General features: G+C 37.8%; 1 protein-coding gene across 21 annotated transcripts in view; it reads left to right on the forward strand.

The window, feature by feature from the left end:
- The window catches only part of MBNL1 (muscleblind like splicing regulator 1), a gene marked incomplete at both ends in the record, with an annotated part of 170,764 nt that overhangs the window by 25,509 nt on the left and 123,915 nt on the right, over positions 1 to 21,340 (forward strand). For 17 of the 21 annotated variants that reach the window (XM_080695752.1, XM_080695753.1, XM_080695754.1 and 14 more), the window contains one exon: positions 7,717 to 7,890. The exons of 1 other annotated variant lie outside the window; for it this stretch is intronic. In XM_080695752.1, coding sequence (XP_080551878.1) covers positions 7,717 to 7,890 — 174 coding nt within the window. Of the gene's footprint in view, positions 1 to 7,716; positions 7,895 to 8,410; positions 8,500 to 21,340 lie in introns of those variants that run through there. 3 more of the 21 variants (XM_080695737.1, XM_080695748.1, XM_080695751.1) reach the window with 1 other exon arrangement.

A 21,340-nucleotide genomic window follows, 5' to 3' on the forward strand; every position in this document is an offset into this window, starting at 1 on the left:
GGGAGGCGGAGACAGGAGGATCACGCAGGTTCGAAGCCAGCCACGGGCGCTGGCTTAGGAGACCCTGTTTCCAAATAATAATATAAAATAGGTCTGGGAGTGTAGCCTGGAGGTAGAAGGGCTTCCAGGAACCCCAGTACCACCAAAAAATAAAAAAAACAAAAGAGTGCTTTGAGAGACCTTGGGTTACTTCTCTGAGTTAGTAAATACAGCTTTCTTTTCCTGGCAGCAGCCTGTCTGAAATGTGTCTGACCAGCAGACCACAGTGGCCGCTTCTGTCTTTCCAGAGAATGCATGAGTGAAAGTCATCTTTTTTTTTTTAGCAGTATTTCCAAACTTCAGTCATTTGCATATCTCCTGGATGATTTTTGTCAATATATTTACTCAGTCTTTGTCTCTTTTTCATCCTCTTCACTATTAGAGATTGAATACAGGGGTGTTTTACCACTGAGCTAGCCCTTTTTCTTTTACTTATTTACTTTTTAGTACTGGGGATCGAACCCAGGGATGTTCTATATCTGAGCTCCTCCATCCTCAACCATTTTTAGTTTTTATTTTGAAACAGGCTTTCACCAAGTTGGTAAGGGTCTCACTAAATTGCTGAGGCTGGTCTCTAACTGTGAACCTCCTGTCTCAGTCCCTCAAGTACTGGGATGATAAGCATGCCCTTCTCTGCTTGTCCTTTTTTATTTCAAAACAGGGTCTTGCTAAATTGCCAAGGGTGGCCTCAAACCTGCAATCCTCCTGTCTCAGCCTCTCAAATACTGGAATTACAGGCCTGTGTCACCATGCCTGGATTATTCTTCTATTTTTTTCTAAGCTGTTACAGTGATATAATCACAGACTCAGTGGGCTGGTTTTAGCATTCTAATGCATCTGTGCGAATCCTGCTTGTGTATCACCTGAAATCGCCATGGGTACAACTGGTAGAGAGCTTGCCCCTCATGGAGAAACACTATCTCAGCTTTTTCCTATAAGAGACTGAATATTGCTGAAGCCTGCATTAACCCATTCAGATCACAGTCTTTCCTATATAATAAATGACAAATCTGTTTCTCTATTTTAGTACCTTAGTAGCTAGAGTAATGGCTGTGCAGCCTCTGGAAATGCTTAGCTGTCTGTTTGTGTACTAACATCTTTGTTAATATTTGGGACAAGCCTTGAGGAAAACTGTTGTGTGAGCAAATTTAGTTTGCTAAAGTACTGCATTGCTAATTGCATTGATATCAGTGACTGGGAGAAGTTATGGTTTTGAGAAAGATACCCTTCTTTTTATCTCCAAACTTACCTACTTGGTGATTTGGTCATATCTTTCTTAGACTTGATCCTATCTTACTAAAGACTGCTTTAGTAAGCTGTGGTACATACCTGTAATCCAGAACATTGGAGCTTGAGACGGCATGATCATAGGTTCAAGGCCAGCCTCAGCAATTTAGGGAGACTCTGTTACAAAATTAAAAAAAAAAATTAAAAAGGTCTGAGGGTATAGCTTGGAAGTAGAATTTCCTTGGGTTCAATCCCTAGTACTAAAAACAAAAGCAAACAAAAAACAACAACAAAAATTCTCTTAGTAAATAAAACAGTAATAAATGATCTTGAGATAATTATGCAGTTGACTCCCTCAAAGATAACCTATCTCAACATCAGAAATATATAAAGAAAATCCCCCCAATTCCCAGGTAACTATTCTGGAATGTAAATGGACCAACTTCTTCATAATTGACTGGGATTACAGGCCTGTGATTAGCAAACCTATGTGACTGAGAGATTTAAGCCTGCTTATAGAGTCCATCAGTTTTCCAAAACAGAATTTTATTCTTATTCTATATCTATTTATATTATACGGAAATACATATGAACCTTAAATAGATATTTACATCATGACTTCCAGAGTATAATATCAGTATCATTCAACTAATATATATACATTTTTGTCTATAAGAATAATTATTGATGAGTCCCCATGATTTTTTTTCCTTATTTTTCTACTTTATCCTTGATCTTTTTCTTGGTTCTACACCATTCCCTCACTTTATTTTCTCCTTTATTTTGTTTTTATTTCCCCCTTGTATTCATCCTTTTTATACTTTTATTGAAACATTATAATTATACATCGTAGTGAGATTCAGAGTGGTACATTCACCCATGCACCCATCTCTTAGTGTATCTGTCTTAAAGTGGAAGACGTATGTAACTTCTGAAGAAGAAATTGGTTTTTGTTTCTTATGGCAGAAAATGCTTCTTTGTAGAATATGTTATATAGATGAGCAACTCTAGATTTTGACTTTATCAGTGGGTTAAAAAGGGCTTGTTGTACATGTTTCAAACATTTTGACTCTCACTGCAAAACTGTTAAGTTCCCCAAGCAATATTTTCCGTTGATGTTCAGGGAAGCTCTTTATAACATATAAAAATATATAGGTATATATATGCATATATATGTCAAAAAGTTGATATAAGTAGAAAATTGTTTGCCAATTGGTAGATATCTTTAAAGTAGAAATATTTCCTTTATAAATTATTTAAAAGCAAAACTTATTTTCAGGGAAAATATGCTTATAAAAACATCGCACAATCTGGATATTACCCCTACACTTTTAAACATCATCTATAAAACAAAAACCCATTAGTAGTTGAAGTAATGTCTTGAGAATTCAATATTGAGCCAAACTCAATGAAATCTTATTTACTAAAACAGTTATGAAAATTTTTAATCTTTCCTGAAATTCTTTTGAATAAAATCCTTTTGGATAAAAATAGAAATACAAGATAATCTGATGTCGGCAATTTAGTCGAATCAGTTTGTAGGATATAATCTAAGGTTTTTATGCAAAGTACCCTATGCCAAGGGCTCACAGATTATTAGGTCCAGTTAGACTAAGAACATATACAGGTCACTATTTATTTTAGTTGTTTGGTATCTACACCTGGCTAATTATAAATATGTTGGTTATCATCTATGAATATATTATTTATAATCCAATAGTAAAAGAAACCTGCAAATATGTCTTCAGTAACACTTTTTGAAGTAAATAGAATTCTTCTGCTGCACAAAATTACCAAAACACTTACTTGAAAGGATTTTAGTTAATTAAAGCAAATTTTATGCTTGAGTGGCAGCCTCAAGTAGTCTATAGGATGGCAGAAATGAAAAATAATCAACTCCCAAAATTAATTTTATCGTTGTACTTAGACATAGACACCAAGTAATGCAGATGTTTCTAAAGGTGCCGTTCTCTTCTTTCCTGTTGTTTGGGTCTCATAGATCAACCCCAAACATTTTCATGCCATTGGAAATGCATCTTTACATTTGTGTTTATTTCTGTTAGTATGAATAGAATTAATTCATCTACCTAACATTAAAAAAGCATGTTGTAGTTCCAGACCTTGGGGCTTAGGGGTGTGCACCCTGTTGTCAGGGGCATTATAACCTTGTAGGAAGCCACATGAAATACTGGAAATATTCTGATATGGAACAATGTTTAGCATAGTTGGTGTAGCTTAACAGAGAAGGTGATACCTGAGTAGCAGCTTAAATAAGGATAAGGAGCTTGCCAGGTTGCAGGGAAGAGGATTCTGTATAAAGCCAGGCAAAGGGCAGCGTGTGGCAAGGCCCAGGAGCCCTCAACAGTCAGGAATATGCAAACAGATTGGTGTGTGCCAAAACCCTCAGCCCTGGGGTCTGTACAGATGCAACGGGGCCACCAGGAAGAAGCTAGAAGGTAAAGTGTGTCACCTCATGCAAAGGAAGGGCTCAAAAGAGAGCATGGAAACCTTGTTAAAGGTCAGAGGAACTCAAGGACTCCATACAGTCTTTAAATCTGGTTTCATGAGAGATCCTCCACCTTTGGAGAACAGAAAAGGGATGGGTGTGGAAGTCAGACCGACCTGGATTCAGAGGCGATTGGAGAGGAAGAACCCCCCAAGCAGCACGTGCGGCTGATGCTGCTTTAGTTATTGGGGATGACAGATTGAGAGCATTTGAGAGAGGAGGATGCCTACCTAGCTAGTTGGGCCAGGGACCTCTGCTTCCTGCCCTGCTACCTCCTCCAGGTTAGAGTTGGTTCAGCATGTTTAAAGACTAAGGAAGAACTGCAGGAAAGGCAGAGCCTGCATGTACAGAGGGGCTGAGAAAGCAAAGAGGCCTTGGGAAACAACAGGCAAGTTGTAGATCTGTGGAAGTGGCGCTGTAGGCAGGAGGAGAAGGACTTCTGAGACCCAGAAGGCAGACAAGCAGGCAGGCTGGAATTCAGAGATCATTTTTAGTTGATGGTGAGAAAAACATGGAGGAAGAGGGCCCTGAGAATGGTGAGTTTAGGAAAATTGCTATGTGGGCAGAGAGGGGGAGCCGTCCAAGGCCAGGGGAGGATCCCAGGCAGTGTGAGAGCCTGTGACCCTGGAACATGGTGGTCAGGCATGTTTTCAAGTGTGTGAGTGTCCATACATGTGCTTGTGTGAGTATGTTTGTGTGTATGTGTCTGTGTATTTTTGTGCCCTAATCACAATCCTGATAAAGTAATTGATAATTTAATGCACCAGAACTTAGGGAACTCCATCTCCTCTTCCCATCACTGTGCTGAGATGAACAGTATTGTTTCTACCCTGGGGAAAATGTTACCTAGAGGATGAGACATGTAAGAAAACATACCAGTGCATCGGGCAGGAGATGTGGAGGTCATTCCGAGAAGGTGCTGTTAATCTCTTAAGTGGATAGATATGGAGGAAATGGGATCGTGGATGCTTCCTGGAGGAAGTGACATCTCAGCTGGCTTTATAAGAGGTGAATGTTTGCAAATGAATTGCTTGGAGGTAACAGAGATTGCCCCCACACACATGGTTCCTGCTAACACTCTGAAGTCTCAGAGAAATGCTGGATGTAGAATATATAGGAGGGCACACACAGCTTAGCGTTTTTAACTGAACTGACTTTGAGTGTATAGAGCTAGACATTAGGGCCTGAAACAATTGTGAAAACAAACTTATTTCTTAAGCACTTGGATTTTTTTTTTTCCAGTACTGGGGATGGAACCCAGGGGCATTGTACCTCTGAGCTACACCCCCGTTCCTATTTTTTAATCTTTTTTATTTTTTGAAACAGGGTCTTACCAAGTTGCGAAGGGCTTTGCTAAGTAGCTGAGGCTGTCTGTGTGCCACCACATCTGGCTGGGTTGGTTATTTTAATCTCTGTCAAAAGTGTCAGTGTGGCTGGGCTTGTAATCCCAGCATTTGGGAGGTTGAGACAGGAGAATCTAGATTTGTGGCCAGCCTCAGCTACTTAGTGAGGCCCAAACAACTCAGTGAGACCCTGTTTCAAAATTAAAAAAAAAACAAAAAAATAGGGCTTGGGGTGTAGCTGGAAGGTAGAATGCCCCAGGGTTTCATCCCCAGTACTGCCAAAAAAAAAAAAAAAAGTTTCAGTGTTACAACAATGTTTTCTGAACTGTTTGGAAAGGTTGTTTTTAAAAATATAATTAGTGTTAAGAATGATAGTGTTAATCTTAAAAGAAAAATTTTCCAGTTATTTATGTTTTGGTATATCTATATATTCATGTTCCATATTCTGAATTTCTGGAAATTATAAATATAACCAAAAGCAGTAGACTAGTTTTGGCATATAAAAAAATAATCGTATTTCAACGTGAATAGACTGTGTCTGTGCCTTTCTGGAAGGTGAACCAGTTTCTGAAGCCTTAGTGCCTTCATTGGCAACACTCAGACAGAAAATGTATACTTTTATTTCTATAACAGTAAAAGGAAAAAGTGTATACTTATATTTCCATAACTAGTACAAATTTTCTGGGAGTTTTTCACCCTGATTAAAAGAGAAAAGTTGTAAAAGTCAAGAATGCCCTTCTCCAGGGTGCAGTGTTAAGGAACCAACCAGTTCACAGCTCATTACAGAGCAGGGGATCCCTGAGCCCCCACCCTTCGGCGTCATTTAGAATTGTACTTCTCCAGGACATCGCGCTGGCCAAATCAAATTGCTCACTTAATATTTCATGCTTCTGCGATGGAATCGCTCTCTCCCTGGAGGTTGACTTCAGATTTACCAGACACGCTGACAACACTGCACTCCTTATTTTTTCCCACCCAACCTCGGCTTCTGCTTTAAAAATGTTTGAATAAAGGATGCTTTTGTTCATATCTCGCCTGCCTGTGATATATTGACAAAGTGTCTGCCGGCTGAATGGAATAGTTTTACAGTATGAGTGCTGCTTTCTGCGGAGGGGCTGGACTCGGGCTTCAGAAGGAAGTGAATTGGATAGGTCAGGAGAATGTACCATTTATAAACACCCCTTTCCTTTTTTACTCACGTGTCAGGACAGGGGGCAGGCTGTTCCCTGCCCTCCCTGCACAGATCCGGAGGGGAGAGCAGCTTGCAAGTGAGCTGCAGATTTTTAAACCTTGCGTTTAATTCCCCAGTCCTGATATTCAAGTGCTTAGGCTGCGTGAGGGGCTGTTTTGAAAGTAACATGGTTTAGTCCACTAACTGCATGTTGGGTAAATTCAAAACCCACATGCTCGTCCTCTTGCAGTGGAATAAGTCACATCTGATGGACATTTTCTGTGCTTATAGCATAGTAATGAACGTCTGACAGGCGCGACCTTTCATAAGACAGCCCACACCATTGGCTTTCTGCCCAGAATATTGCTGCAACACTATCTGTGATTGGTTATCTCTCTATCATGCATTGCTTCACAAGGGGAAACGGCCCCCTTTTTTAATAAATCTACGATGGCTGGCTGCAATATGCCTCACTGTAAGTATTTTGTTGTGTGTGTCTGCGTGGGAGAGAGAGAGGGAGCGAGAGAGAGGCAGACTTTGGATATTACTTAGTCTGGTGTCACATGGCAAGGTGGTGAGACTGTTGGACATCAGTGAAGTGCTACTTAGTAAATCTTAACCTGTCTGTTTTTTCTACAGGTTGGTACTAAGAAGTGCCTTTCCTGACGTCTCTGCTGCTTGGAACCGCTTCTAGAGCAGTCTCTGCTTTTGCCTTGCTTGCTACCAGCTAGACAGAGGACAGCACACCCAGACACCCCCCATTTCTACCTAGAATCAAGAGAAAAGCTCTAAGTATCTGGCATTGCCCTAGGCCGCTTTAGTTTTAAAAGAAAAGTTTGCTGAGAAAAGTAAGATATCTTCTGCCAGGAAATCAAGGAGGAAAACAAAATCATTTTCTCGATTTTGCTCTAAACTGCTGCATCTGTCTATGCCAAACTAATCAATACCGATTGCACCACCAAACTCCATTGCAAATTCAGCTGTGAGGAGATTCCCTGTCAGACAACTTTGCTGAAAGCAGCTTGGAAATTCGGTGTCAAAGGGTCTGCCACGTTTTTCTGCTTGCATTTTGGGTCCAAATTGGCACTGGGAAGGGGTTTCGAAGAGCGGGCTGATTCTCCAGACCCGACTTTTAAACGTTCATCTACTTACGATCCTAGTATTTAGTATTCTCTAAAAACCAAAACCTCTTTGAATTAGCAGTTTCATGCTGTGAACTTCTAGTGGGGGATCTTTTCCTTGATATTGACAACACGATTTTCCATGTACTTTTAAAAAAACAGCAGGGAGTGGGGGAAAAAGTCTTTTGAAGGGGACATTTTCATCGTCATTTTACAGTTTTATCAGTTCACTTTTTTTTGTTGCATTTTTTGAGGGGGGGCGGGTTTGTTGGTTTCACTGAAAAATTTAACTACCTGTAAAATCTAAAGATGGCTGTTAGTGTCACACCAATTCGGGACACAAAATGGCTAACACTGGAAGTATGTAGAGAGTTCCAAAGGGGGACTTGCTCACGGCCAGACACGGAATGTAAATTTGCACACCCTTCGAAAAGCTGCCAAGTTGAAAACGGACGAGTAATCGCCTGCTTTGATTCATTGAAAGTGAGTAAATGTTATATTATTTTAAGGGTATGCAATAACTGAATACAGTCCTCTGAGTTTGGGGTTATGGATTGTTTTGTGTATAGTTCAGTTATACGGTGTGTTCTTATGATATTGTTGGGTTGGGGAGCTTTGGGAACAGAATCAAGTCTGGCCAAACTGTTATAAATAACTTTATCAGTCTTTTAACTCCATGATTTTTTTTTTTTTTAAAGCAGAAAGGGTTGATGTAATTTTTACTTAGTAATAGCAAAGTCAGCGTCTGTTTGGGAATAGTAAACGTAGATATATATAATATATATATATATATATATATGTATTTAGCATGTGCATGTATTATTTATAAGGCCATGTGACAAGAACTAAATGAAGTTGATTTGTTTGTTGGTTAGTAAAGGTGCTCTGCCGTTAGGAAAGAAGAACAGATTTTAAATCTGTTCATCTTGGATAGACATTTTACCCCTAACATGTTGAAATTTTGGATTCTCTTTTTATTTATGGGTATCTTACTTAAGGCCAGAAGCCATGCATTTTGTGGAAAATATGACTAGTAGTGAGGTCCTGAACTTTTGCCACAGTGCCTTAATTGTGGAACAAACTTTGCTGAATGTGAATTTGATAAATAAGTTGAAACCCCTAAGTACTACTGTTCATTGGATTTTTTTCAGCCTCAGAAATTCTAGTGTAAAGTAACTTAGCAGTTTATTTTTTGTTAGACCCTGGTTAGTTTTTATTTGGAATAGACTCTGCCAGAAATGATAAAGTTAGCTTTTGTGGGTGCTCTAATACTAAGAGATTTGCGTTAGCATTTCTTGACATTCAAAAATGTCATTGAATTTGTCGTGCAGGTATCAGGTTTGAAAATGGGTCTTTCTTTTATAAGAAAGCATCTGTGTCTTTATTTTGACATGCAAGGTCAAGACTAGAAATGTGTTCCTGGGTGCTGTCAACCTACTTGATCTCATCAAATCTTTTTTGAACACACTACTCCAGGTTAATTCCTTGAAAATTGGGCTGGGGGGAGGGGGGTCACCAGCACATTTACATACAAATACATAAATGAAAGTCTTTTAAACACCAGTAGTGCTCTAGTGGTAATGCTTTTTGAAACAACACCAGGGTGAGCTCTGAGTTAACTGTTTCAATTGATCACTTCTTGGTCCACTTTGGGCTGTTCACTTTGCTAAAGTTTTTGCCCAAGAGGACAAGGATATCTTCATTGGAGTAGGGTAAAATGAGGTGTTAACAACCACATAAATATCTGAAGATGTTAAATTATTCTTAATGTCATAGTCCTAGAGATCAGTAAGCAGAGATATAAATTAACACTGGGCCTTTCCTCCTACCTTTGAAAGGCACCGATGAAGGACACAGTGTTGTACCTTTGTGAACATGTATTCCTAAATTTGTGCTAACTGAATTCAGGCATAATTAGAGTCCGAGTCCATAAAATGAGGGGCAAAGGGCTAATTGCTCTTGTCGGCAACCAGCTGTGTCCATAAGTAACCCTGTTTTGACCCAATTACTAGTAAATCCAGTTTTTAATCCTATAAACAATTGATAGTGCTCTTGTAGCTGCAAAGTGAAGGACAGTACATCTTGGCTGTGACATTGCGTGGTTCTACCGCAGAACCTGCCTCCAGTATTTGGAGATATTGTGAAACGTTAAGATTCAGTTGCTATTTTTCCATCTCCAAATTTTTTTTTTTAATTTTTAATTTTATTTTAGTTGCTGCTCACTTGTGGCCAGAGCCGTCAGTCCCTTTGAGCCAAGCACCAGCATTTCCTATGCCGTGCACTGTGGCGAGCAGGACTCAACTGCCACATCAAAAGTTTCCTTTTTAAATTTTTTTTTTTTAACTAAGAAACAATTTCACGATTTTAAATTTATTGATGAGTTGAATTCATTCTAGCAGCCAATGAATACAAACCATGCCCTTTTGCTTTGTCTAAGAGAAACAGAAACTTACCGTGTTTCAAACTTGGCCAAATAGTTTAGATTTTAATAAAGGGAAGAAAATCAACCCAAGTTTATTTATGACAGAGCTTCATAATCAGGACGATAGTGAAATAAGTGTGTTAGGAATCGATTAAGACAATTTTGAATTGAGTGTTTTTGTTCCAGTACCATCTTTGTGTGTATATGTCATGTATATAGCATACATTATGTGATCCTTCTTACTGCTACTTAGAATCCTACCTTTTAGTCTCCTTGTATTCATTTTATGTCCCAAAGAGATCACAAACATATTTGAAAACAGTTAAAAGTAACCGGATGACTCATGTTCTAAGTTCTGAAATTTGGGAGCGTTCTGGTTCAGAGTTCCTTGCCAGCAACCGCTAGGTTATTTGCATTGTCTCAGAGCAGAGGAAGGCGTTTAGAAACTTTGTAATATCCTGACTTTTTAAATAAAATGTGTTCCCTGTGTTTCTGAAATCCACAGTCCAAGCTTTTTTGAGTTCTTGAGCCATGAGATGGAGGTAGCCTGTGTAATATACTATTTTTAGTAAGTTAGGAAAGCAAACCAAACACTCTGTGAGAGGACCCTGTGGAATGCTGTACCCTTCAGCTGTGCCGCTGCAGACTTTGGCCAGGCGCCCAGGTGACTTACGGCTGTAGCTGACTTCTAGTCAGAAGAGGAGGAGGATTCAGATTCGATTCAGTAAAAACACAAGTTAGACAACACAAGAAAGTATTTATTTATCTCCAAGAAAGCAGTTGGCCTATTGCGAAAGATAATAGGAAGGAGAGCAGTTGCTGGCATTTCAGTTGCATGCTGGTGACTTTAAGGTGATAAAAAAATAAGATAGGTTAAATAGACTATAGGGAAAGGTAGAAATTCGTTTGGTTTTGTTTTTACACTTACAGTTTTAATTTACAATATGTTAAGAGCATATTGCAGTTGAGATTTGAAGTGCTGATGTTTTGGGTGTATTATTTCCTTTAGGGATCTAGAACATTTGAAATATGCATTATTTTATGTTGCAGAGGTTTTTTTTTCTCTTACAGTTCATAAAAGGAATAACAAAAGAAACAGAAAATGCTACTTGTACTTCAATGCCAATTATATTTCACAGAAATATAATGACATTAAGAAATATAATGATGTAATATAATATAAGATATTATATTATATTCCAGAAGTGATATATCAAATAATATCTAATGAAAAGCTACCTATTTTCTTTAGTTATGACCTCTAAATTTCAAAATTTAGAGAGTTTATGTAAAGAGAGCCTACAGGATGTATTTTAATGTGGTCCTGAATTATTTATGTTCTCAGAAATTAAGCTTCTACCATATGATCAACAAAAATAGGCTCATACTTTATTGAATTCTTCTTTTTTCCCCAGATGTCCACTCATTTTTTCAAGTGCTAGGGCTGAGGGAGAAAGAATATAACCTATATGTTACTATTTATTTTCAAAATATTCTAGCAAACGTTGTTGATCTTGGAAAACTCTAGCAACTTGTTCTTTTACCAAATTAAATAATTTTAAAATAATTCTATCTTTATTTCACATATTCCTACATATTCATTGGTATATATAGCTCCACAGATTAGATTTATTGTAGACACCTTGAGATCGGAATCCAGTGCAGGGTGGCGTGGAATCAAAGATATTTTGTGAACACTTCTAAGTGCCTCTGCAGACGTACCGGAACATAAGAAGTATAGAATTCAGGCATTAAAAAGCTCACAAGTATGCATACATACAGGTAAAAGAGTAGTAAGGTAAATCAAGGCTCCAGATGGTAACATAGGGCTTAAATGGCATAGATGGATATGGTGAAGAGATCCCAAAGGTTTTTAGGGTTGTATTTTAGAATACCATTCATTCTTAGCACAGAATGACTTCAACTCAGAAATTGTTTGTGCTGTTATTGTTCTTAGTAAGCCATCCAATATGGTCTTTTCATCATATTTTTAAAGCACATTTAAGCAGTAAATTCCTGACAAAATAATAATCTGGGAGTTCCATACAAAGCATCCAGCTTGGAATCTAATAGGTACCTGTTTGGAATAACATCCTAATAGTTTTATGTTGTTCGGTGTTTTGCTGATGGCATCTCTCTGCTGGTGTTTAAGCTTTGACGGATCATTACCTTATAGATACATGTAATGTATATGTGCCTTATAGGCACATGATTTGAACGTGTTTTTCAATGACACACCAGCATCTTGTTTTATTCCAGTATCTCTGGAGGTGAAATGACTATATGAGGCATGATGTGTGCAGCCGTATGTTGGGTACACAAGTCCAAACTGTGTTCGCTAAGCACAAACTTCACAACTTTGTGAGGCAGCCCCTGCAGATCTCTTGGAGTAGCACCACCTCTGACGTAGACCTTTCTGCAGCAAAATTCTCCAGAATTGTAGCTGCTTTGATAATATTAATGCTTGTACTCATTTACTTATTTATGTTCATATAGTTAGAATGTCTTCAGAAAAAGATTTTCTAAATAAATACAGATTTATTTAGAAAATAAAAAAATAAAGTTATGGGACAGACACATTCCAAGACAGGTTTTGAATCAGGTTCCTAAAGGCACTAAGTCTAGAACTAGCCATCTTGTGTCTTTTTATGAGATTGTTTTTTATACTGCTTCTACGTTTTTCTCATTATACTTTCTTTTAGTATGTACTGTCTAAACCTGAGGCCATACTTAGCTTAGACGAATAGGCTTAGACATCTCAAACTACTCCAAGTTCTGATTCCATGGAAAGAGCCTCCCAACAGTTCAATATACAAGGCTTGTACCTACTTAAAAAGAGTCCATGCACTGTAGGGTAAGTCTCCTGCTGGGGAAGTGTGTGGTATTTGCCCAGCTCAGGCAAGAGGTGAGCTACTCAATGTCTCTCAGACCACAAACAGACACCCAGGGACCTAGTTTGAGAAGCTTTTTCCTTGCCAAGGATAAGTAGAGGATTTTAGCTATCAGCATCACTAATCCATTACCTTTCATGCTGAGCAATGTCTCTGCCTTCCCACAGACTTAGACAAAGCTTCTTATTTTCTTACAAAAAGATTCTATTTAGGAAAATTTTAGTTTCTTTTTCTTTTTTGGTAACTTTAGCAGAAGCACATTTTGTGCTTTTGGGTAGTGAAACAATTTTCTATGTTAATAGATAAGCCAAGAAGTCATGACTGTCAGTAGAAATGGGTAACTAAAGAGATGGCCTTCGACTTAGCTTAAATGGGAGCATTAACGTGCAGAAAACTTAAATCAAGCCACTGGAAAGGCTTGATAGAAATCCTGAGTTGTTTGAAGTATAACAGGTTATGAGAATAGTCATTTCTCTGTGAATCTCACTGTAAACAGGATTAATTATAGTGAGGACTTATTCTGATGCTCATAATCCACTAAACCACTGTTATTGAATACTATATTTCTTAAACACATATTATCAAATGTACATCTATCTATAACATCATTTCTACTCGACATTTTTTGGAAGATTTTTACCTTAAGATAAAGTTCGATTTCTTATTATAAACAAAACTTTCTATACTGTAAGTGCTTGTGTTTTGAGAAGTACAGACAGTTATTAAACCACACACACACACACACACACACACACACACACACACACACATAACTTGAGTTGTGATTTGATGACAAGCCAACTCCTAGGTATCTTTTGGCCTTGATCATCACTGTGAGTGTGTGTGGTACTGGAGATAGGACTCAGAGGAATTCTACCTCTGTGCTATACCCCCCCAACCATTTTTATTTTTTGTTTTGAAACAGGGTCTCAGTAGGTTGCTGAAAGTCTCACTGAGTTGTTTAGGCTGACCTCGAACCTGTGATCCTTCTGTCTCAGCTTCCCAAGTACTGGAATTATAAGTGTGTGTCACCATACCCTGCTCAGGCCTCGCCAGTCTTTTAACAGTTATCTCTGAGATCCTTACAGCTTTCTAACTGTCCAGTACTGTCTAGTTTCAGAACTCTCATTTCTCCTCCCTCTTTATATTTCTCTCCAGAGATACACAGCAGCAGTGTAGACATTTCATCTGTAAAGAATTAGGTGCTGTATTGAGTAGCAGAGCCTTTCCCCCCCTTCCCAGCATTAGGCATAAAAAAATAAGGGGTTTATATTTCAATCAGTCTAGGTCTGTTTGGTGGCACCACAGTAATTAGAACTCAGTTTCCTTCATCCTTAAAGGATGCACATGGCTTCCAAATTTAGTACTGTTGCAGAAGTGTACCGTATCATGGCTGCTATAGCACCGGCCATCCTATCTTTGTTCTAGGATGCAGGAAATGGGAGGGCAAAAGAGACCACAGCCTAGTCCAGTCAGGATCCTTTTGACAAAGATGCTCTGAACTTCCTCTAGTGATCTATCCTGGCCTCTCACTGGCTGGTTTTGCCATCAAAGATGCTGGGAACAGTAGCCTTTCAACTGTTCCCTAATTCAAGTCAGGCTTCTAGTAAGTAAGATGAAATGACGCAGCAGGGGGTCCTTGAAGAGCAGTAACCTCTGGCAAACCTGCCATTCTTGCCTGTCTTGGTTATTTGGTCAATAAAATCTGGTGTGTCCCAAACAGATTTGTTTTTACTTATATATACAAATAAAATGGTTTTATTTTTATTTTCCCGTTGCAGTACATACTTATATATACAGTTACACATTTAGAACTTGAATATAGCAGAAGTGAATAACATAAAAATGGGTCCTGAATGACTTCATATGACACAAGATATTGTAGCCGCTCCAGTTTCTATTTCCACTTCCTCCACAAAATAGGCTTTTTTAAAACTTTCCTCTGTCCTGAGTAAAATAATAAAATGAATTAATATTTGTTGAAAATTACTGTATGCCAGTCATTGATTTTTAGTTTTTGATAAAATTTAGTCCTTAAAGCTTTGGCATAGTTGCTGATATGACGCCCATTCTACAGATGGGCACAGTGAAGAATGGAGAAGCTAGTCAACGGCTCAGTTTGGTCAACCAGTTATATGTGAACTTAGAGCCTGGTACCTTGATTTCATAGCCTGTGCTCTGAACCACTTTGCTATAACATGTTGCTTTTAAGTTGACATATCTGCCTTCTAAAGATCCAACAAAGAAACCACCTAGCAGGCATTAGAAATAAAAATGAAAATCCAAGATTAGGTTTATAGCCCAGGGCCTAAAGCACTAAGTACCCAGAAATAATTATGTACGATGTCAACAAATGAATCAACAAACTGGAATACTGGCACCAACTTTCAAAGACTATGTGTCTGTTCTAAAATATATGGCTATACAGGGAAAAAAAATAAGTTTAACCATCTAAGTAGCCACTGTTTAAACTAGATAGCTGCCGTTCATTGTGTGTGTGTTTTTCAAAATTTTAATTGTTTAGAAACATTTCCCCACAGAAGTAACCCATAAGATACTTGAGGCATGGTCTAGAACAAATAGTACCCTGGAAACTGGCTAGTAATTAAGCCTGGAAGGCTCCACAGAAGCGCGCTGTGTACCAGACTTGTCATAAATCAGAAGTACTACCAGTAGCATCAACCCCAAGGGCCTTTGACAAGCTGGTTCTAGGGGAAGGAGGCATCTGAAGTTCTAGTTTGGGCCCTTTTCCAGGCTCCTGGTATGCTTTCTGTGAGCCAGCACAGTGGCGCTACCCAGCCTCAGCTCTAGCTTCTGCAGCTGCCTGTACAGCAGAACAGGGTCTCTGCCTCAGCAGAGAGAAGGTGAAGTGTAGGATGAGGGCTGCAGGCCTGGCTTGCTGTGAGTGCAGGCCCTGTGGGAATCATTCAAGTAGCCTTTCTTCTTGACGCCTAAGGACCCACCCCGCATGGCTTATTGGTCCTCAGCCTGATAAACTGTGGAATTTAATACTAATGAGCAGCCGATCCCCATTTCTTTCCTTCCTGAAACATCTTAACAGCATGGCTGTTTCGGAGTTGTGGCTTGCTAGTTGCCCCAGAAAAATAGGTAGATAGTGGAAATACCAAGCTCAAAAGGTTATTTTTAGGTTTTGCTTCCTGCCATTTTATCACAGTGATCGTCAAGGGATCAGTAGTAAACACCTAAGTAGGAAGGAGAGAGATATTTAGGAAATGGCAGGGCATGAGGAGTCACCAGGAAGACTTGAGCACTTTCTGTTTCAGATGTTAGGGAGGCAGAAATTCAAACTTCAAACTTCAGATTTCAAAATTCAATTCAAAATTCAGAAGCTCAGAAGCCCCTCAGGAGGCCAGTATGTCTGGAAGTGGTGGGGAAAGTCAGGGGAGGAAGCTTCTTACCAGGAATTGGTGGGTGGGTGGGAGGAAGGGGAACTTGAGGCAGAGAGAGGAATAGCGTTGATGGTTTATCATTCCTTGTTCGCTCTTCATCCTCTCTCAAAACGACTAATTCGGAGGCCAAAATTGGGAATAGGAGAAGTAGAAGAGATATCTCATTCGAAGCAGCTGTCCTGGGTTATCATTGGTCATTTGGGGACCATCTCTATTTTAACCCTAGGTCCCAATTTGAAGCCCAGCAGAATTCATCTGAAGCTATCTGGACTTATTTAACAAATTTTGTATGTTAGTATATTAGTATATACTACAGGCCCCACATGACTCTCGTATCTCAGGGTAGAATTTATCTCTGTACATAAACCACAGTTGGTGTGTAGCTTCTGAATTACAGAATCACTCATACTTACGTCCAGGCAGTTCTCAAGCGAGGCAAGAGCATCTGCAGTTAATAGTTGACAGTAAATTACACTGAGGGAAACATGGAAAATTAAAGTTAGGAAAGCTGGGGAGCTTTTCTATCATTTTCAATTTTGTGCACAAATATGGACATAATCAGTGTTTAGGATCTGCTTGTGATGGATAAATTACATCTGTAGTGCATTCTTTTCCATGTTACTGCATTCAGACGATAATTTGCGTTCAGATATCTCTGCTCATCTAATATTCTAAAATCGTTCATAGACTGAAAATAAGTCTAGTAACATCTCCCAATCCCAGGAAGCTTTTATAATTAAACAGAGTTAGCTTACAAAATGGGCCAAATTAAAAAAAAAGAGAGAGATTTTAGAGAAAAAGCCAAATTTATCATGCCTGAAATAAGATTCCTCTTTGGTAGACAACATTGCTTTTCATAAAACAATTCTCCTTTAAGGAGGCAGCCAAGAAATGAACCATGAAGAAAGAAATACCTAAAGAATTCATTATTTATAGAAAGAATCTTGTTAAGAAAGATCTCTGTTCTGAATGAACTATTTTTCTTCACATTATCTCATATCTCTTCATGGCTAAGTGGAGGCTAATGAAATCTAAACCTAACCATGAGAAAAGATTATCATCATGATTTTATTTATTGAACTTTTAAAAAAAACTATTATGAACTTTTAGTGCCAGACATTGCCTCCCATGAATCACAGCAGAGTAATAAATTGAAAGCAAATGTCCACATAAGAAAACTCAATATATTAAAAAAAAACAAACCTCCAATGAAACTCTGATAAACTAGAATCAACCACATTGAAGAAAAGTCATCTACATTGTAAATGTTTTTATGGTAGAATTTGCTTAATAGCTTCTCCAGTGCCTTTGAACTATCATTAAAGTATAGGAGTATAATTGCACTGTGTAGTATACAGTGACTCATATATATGTTCAAAATAAGATTTACAAAACAAATGCTAAGTGAATTTTTTTTTTATTTTTAGCGTCTTTATTTACTACTCTTGGCCTCTGTATTTCCTAAGATAAATAATGCTAGAGGAGAGATTTTCATGAAAAATATGCATTTTATTAATAAAATTTAAGAAGTTAAGGACATTGTAAGCCAAAGTGTATGCCACATCTGCAGCTCAATTGCAGGAAAATAATCCTTTTTTCTCCTTTTCATTGCTCATTACCTGTCATATGCCAGATATTGCCATCCTGATATAAGGGTGAATAACAATCTTGTCTTTTTTGTTGTTGTTGTTTGGGAGGTTGAACCCAGGAGTATTGTGTCTGTGATCTATCTCCCCAACCATTTTTTAATCTTTCATTTTGAAATAAGATCTTGCAAAGTGGCACCGTCTCCCCAAGTTGCTGAGGTTGTCCTCGAAACTGTGATCCTCTTATCTAAGCTTCCCAACCACTGGGATCACAGGCGAGTGCCACTGTGCCCAGCCAGTCTTAACCTTTCTGGGTATTGCTAGACTAGTAGTTATTTTGAGCTTTCCACCTTCTGCAAAGTATAATGAAGACTAAAATGATAATAGAGTAATAAAGCATTGTTTTTTAAACTTTTCTCATCTTTAATTTGAAAAAATTTCAGTAGAACACAAATCTGCACATGCAAAATAGAATTAGGTATTAAATGTCTGCATATGTGTTTTGACAATTTTGTTATGAAAGGCATGGAAACCTTTATCTAGTTCATATAGGAAGAGCAGATGGATTTCAGCTATGGTTTGCATCTATGGGTCTGCAAGCATATGTGTATGTTTGCATTAGAATGGGAATATCCCTGGTTATTGTATGGCAAGATATTTATAGCAGGTCCATCATCACAATTTGTAGTTCACAAAATCTCCTACTACATAAAATGATGCAGCTCAGAAGCAACAGACTATCTCTCTGAGGTAACACAGTCATGAAGTATCTGACCTGGAACTCTACACAGGTGGCCTGCCTTCTCAGCTTATACCTTCAAATTTGTGCTAGGTTTAACTTGTTTAAGGAAGTTGTGTTAAAGTTTGAATGGAAAGATAGGAGAGGAGGAAGGCTGATCTTGATTAATGAGAGTCTACATCTGAACAGGTGTAAAATTATCAATAAGACATGGTTAACCTGGACAACCATTGGTGGGAGGGGGGGAAGGGAAAACGGGGGCGGGGGGAAGAGGGCACCAAATATAGTTTAAATGTATACTTTTTATGTTCAATAAAAAATTGTTAAAAAAAGCGTGACTTTGCTCATATACAAATATAACAGGTTGATTGCTAATGAATCTCTGTATCAGAGTGCTGGGCATACTTGTGCAAGTATTTGTTGAATCACCACAACTGCCTGAATTAAAAGCAACTGTAATCTTTAAAACATACTCACTCAAACTTTTTCTTAATTATGAAAACTAGCTCTAGATAATTGCTGATAAGCTTTTCTCATTTAAGATGCGAAATTTATCTTAAAAAATTTAAAGGTCTGAAAACGTAGGATCTAAACTTCAGGTCAGGTTGAATTTTAAAATTTGTCTTAAACAGAAAAGAAATGCTACATAGCACATAGATAACCTGTTGTTGGAGGGCGGGAAAACAAGAGAATTATAGGATTCCAGGATCAACCTTGAAAGTGAAGTAAAGGAAACTAGACAAGAAGATTTTTTCATTTCATAGCTATCCCTATTTTTTTTTTTTACGTAGAATATTCCTTCTTATTTAAGGAAGTAATAGAATTGATATTTATCTAATGCATAAATCATGAGATATTTTGTAGGAAGCTGAGATTTCAATCTATTTTGTGAGTTTTACTGGCACTTATATTAATATTGGAAACAAAATTATGTCCTTTGTTAGTTTTTGTATATTATAGTCCCTGAAGGTAAAATTGAGACAAAAGCATTCACCTAGCTTCTTGGCAAGGACTCCTATTAAATGTCTTCCTGTCATTTGTTACATTTATGATTTTATGATATCTGATGTTGCATTTCAAAAATTAGCTAGAAATAAAAAATACTACTTAATTTTTATTCTTTTTATTTCTCTAATATTTACTTACTATGCCAGTAAAGCTGACATACCTAGTTCCAGTTAAGTGGAATTTTTCACAAAATATCTTAATTTTAATGATGTATTTTAAAACATTTCACAGTTTTTTGAGACCTTTGGACTACCTATGATTGAAGTAAAAATGACTATGCAAATATAAGAAGTATTGATTAATTTTTTTATAATATGGCAAGAAGCATGTTTGCTCTAAAAAATAAACTATGGATTTGAGAGTTTGAAACTCCTGGTTTAATATATAGTTAGTAAATATTAGTTTAAATTATCATCTGGATGCTTAGGAAATACAGCTTAAATCTTGGTATTTATTATGCGATGTAAAATTATGGAGCCGGGCGTGGTAGTGCATGCTCGTAATCCCAGCATTTGGGATGCTGAGACAGGAAGATCATGGTTTGCAGACAGCTTCAGCTACTTAGTGAGGCCCTTTGCAACTGAGTGAGACCCTGTTTTAAAGTAAAGAATAAGAAAAAATAGGTCTGGGAGTGTTGCTTGGAGGTAGAATGGCCTTGGGTTCCATTCCCAGTACCACAAAATAAATAAATAAATAAATAAATAAATAAATAAATAAATAAATAAATAAATATAAAGTTATGGGAAATACATAACCATTGTCACAGAGCTACTAGTCCTCTGGATAGATGGCAGCTTGGATGCAAAGGAACAGAGAACCTTCATGACCAACAGCAGGTGTTATGTGGCTCCTTTCCTGAAGCCTTTGCAGCACATTGACTTTCTGCTGTTTTCGTGACTTGTCAGTTTAGTCGAGCAGCCAGTTAGAATTAAATTTCTTAAAAAATTGATTATTGTAGAGATGGATATATGTCAGACTTCCTTTGTTTCCAGATATAAGTTGATCACAGGGAAAAAGGGGTGATATTTCTTGTGCTTTGATTTCATGTCTCTGGGCATTTTTCTTCATTAGATTGCTATAGCTTTAGTTCTATTTTTGTTAGCTTCTTGGCGTTTTCTGAGTGTCTCTGTTGGTATCCATGGACTTTTCATTGGGATAAAATGGACAATAAAAACTATTTTGTAGCAGACACACATTGGTGCCAGAAATAATGGAAATGTGGCCACTGGAAATTTTCACTTAGTTCCCAGTTCCACCTTTGAAATTTCAATCAAAGTAAGATGTTCAGAGTGATTAAACAAGCTGTCTGCAAAGAGAAGTAAGGAAAAGCAAATGCAAAAACAAAAACACATGATGCACACTCACAAACTTATCAAAGCCAAACATGAGAGGGAGGGGGAGGGAATGGGGTGGAAATTGGGGAAGGGCTAAATGAGTGATATGTGCATAGATGCTTCTGCCATCTTGCAACCCATTACGATGTATGGCTACAATGCACCAATAAAAAAATAAAAAAAAACCCAAAAAGCTTTTTTTTTAAGGCATAGAGTCAAAACCTTCTTAAGCTCCCAGAATACAGTTTTAGTAGGATCTGCATTTGATTAGAAAGGACTTTCTGTGACCTTGTGTTGGTCACTTTATTTCCCCATGCTGGCTTCTTCATCTGTAATATGAATCCAGTGCCTACTTTGAATGTTTGAGAGGATTTAGTAAGATCCATTATATTTTATAAACCACTTAATGCTGTGTCTTGCTTGGTGTAAATATTCTGAGGTAAGTTGTAGCCATTAGTATTGTTTTCATCTGAATGCTAGAATTCAATCTAAGTCACATTTCCCTCTATGACAGGAACTTTGCCTGAGGTTAGAACAAATATC

Source organism: Muscardinus avellanarius (assembly GCF_963383645.1).
Source record: "Muscardinus avellanarius genome assembly, chromosome: 5".
Lineage (NCBI taxonomy): Eukaryota > Metazoa > Chordata > Mammalia > Rodentia > Gliridae > Muscardinus > Muscardinus avellanarius.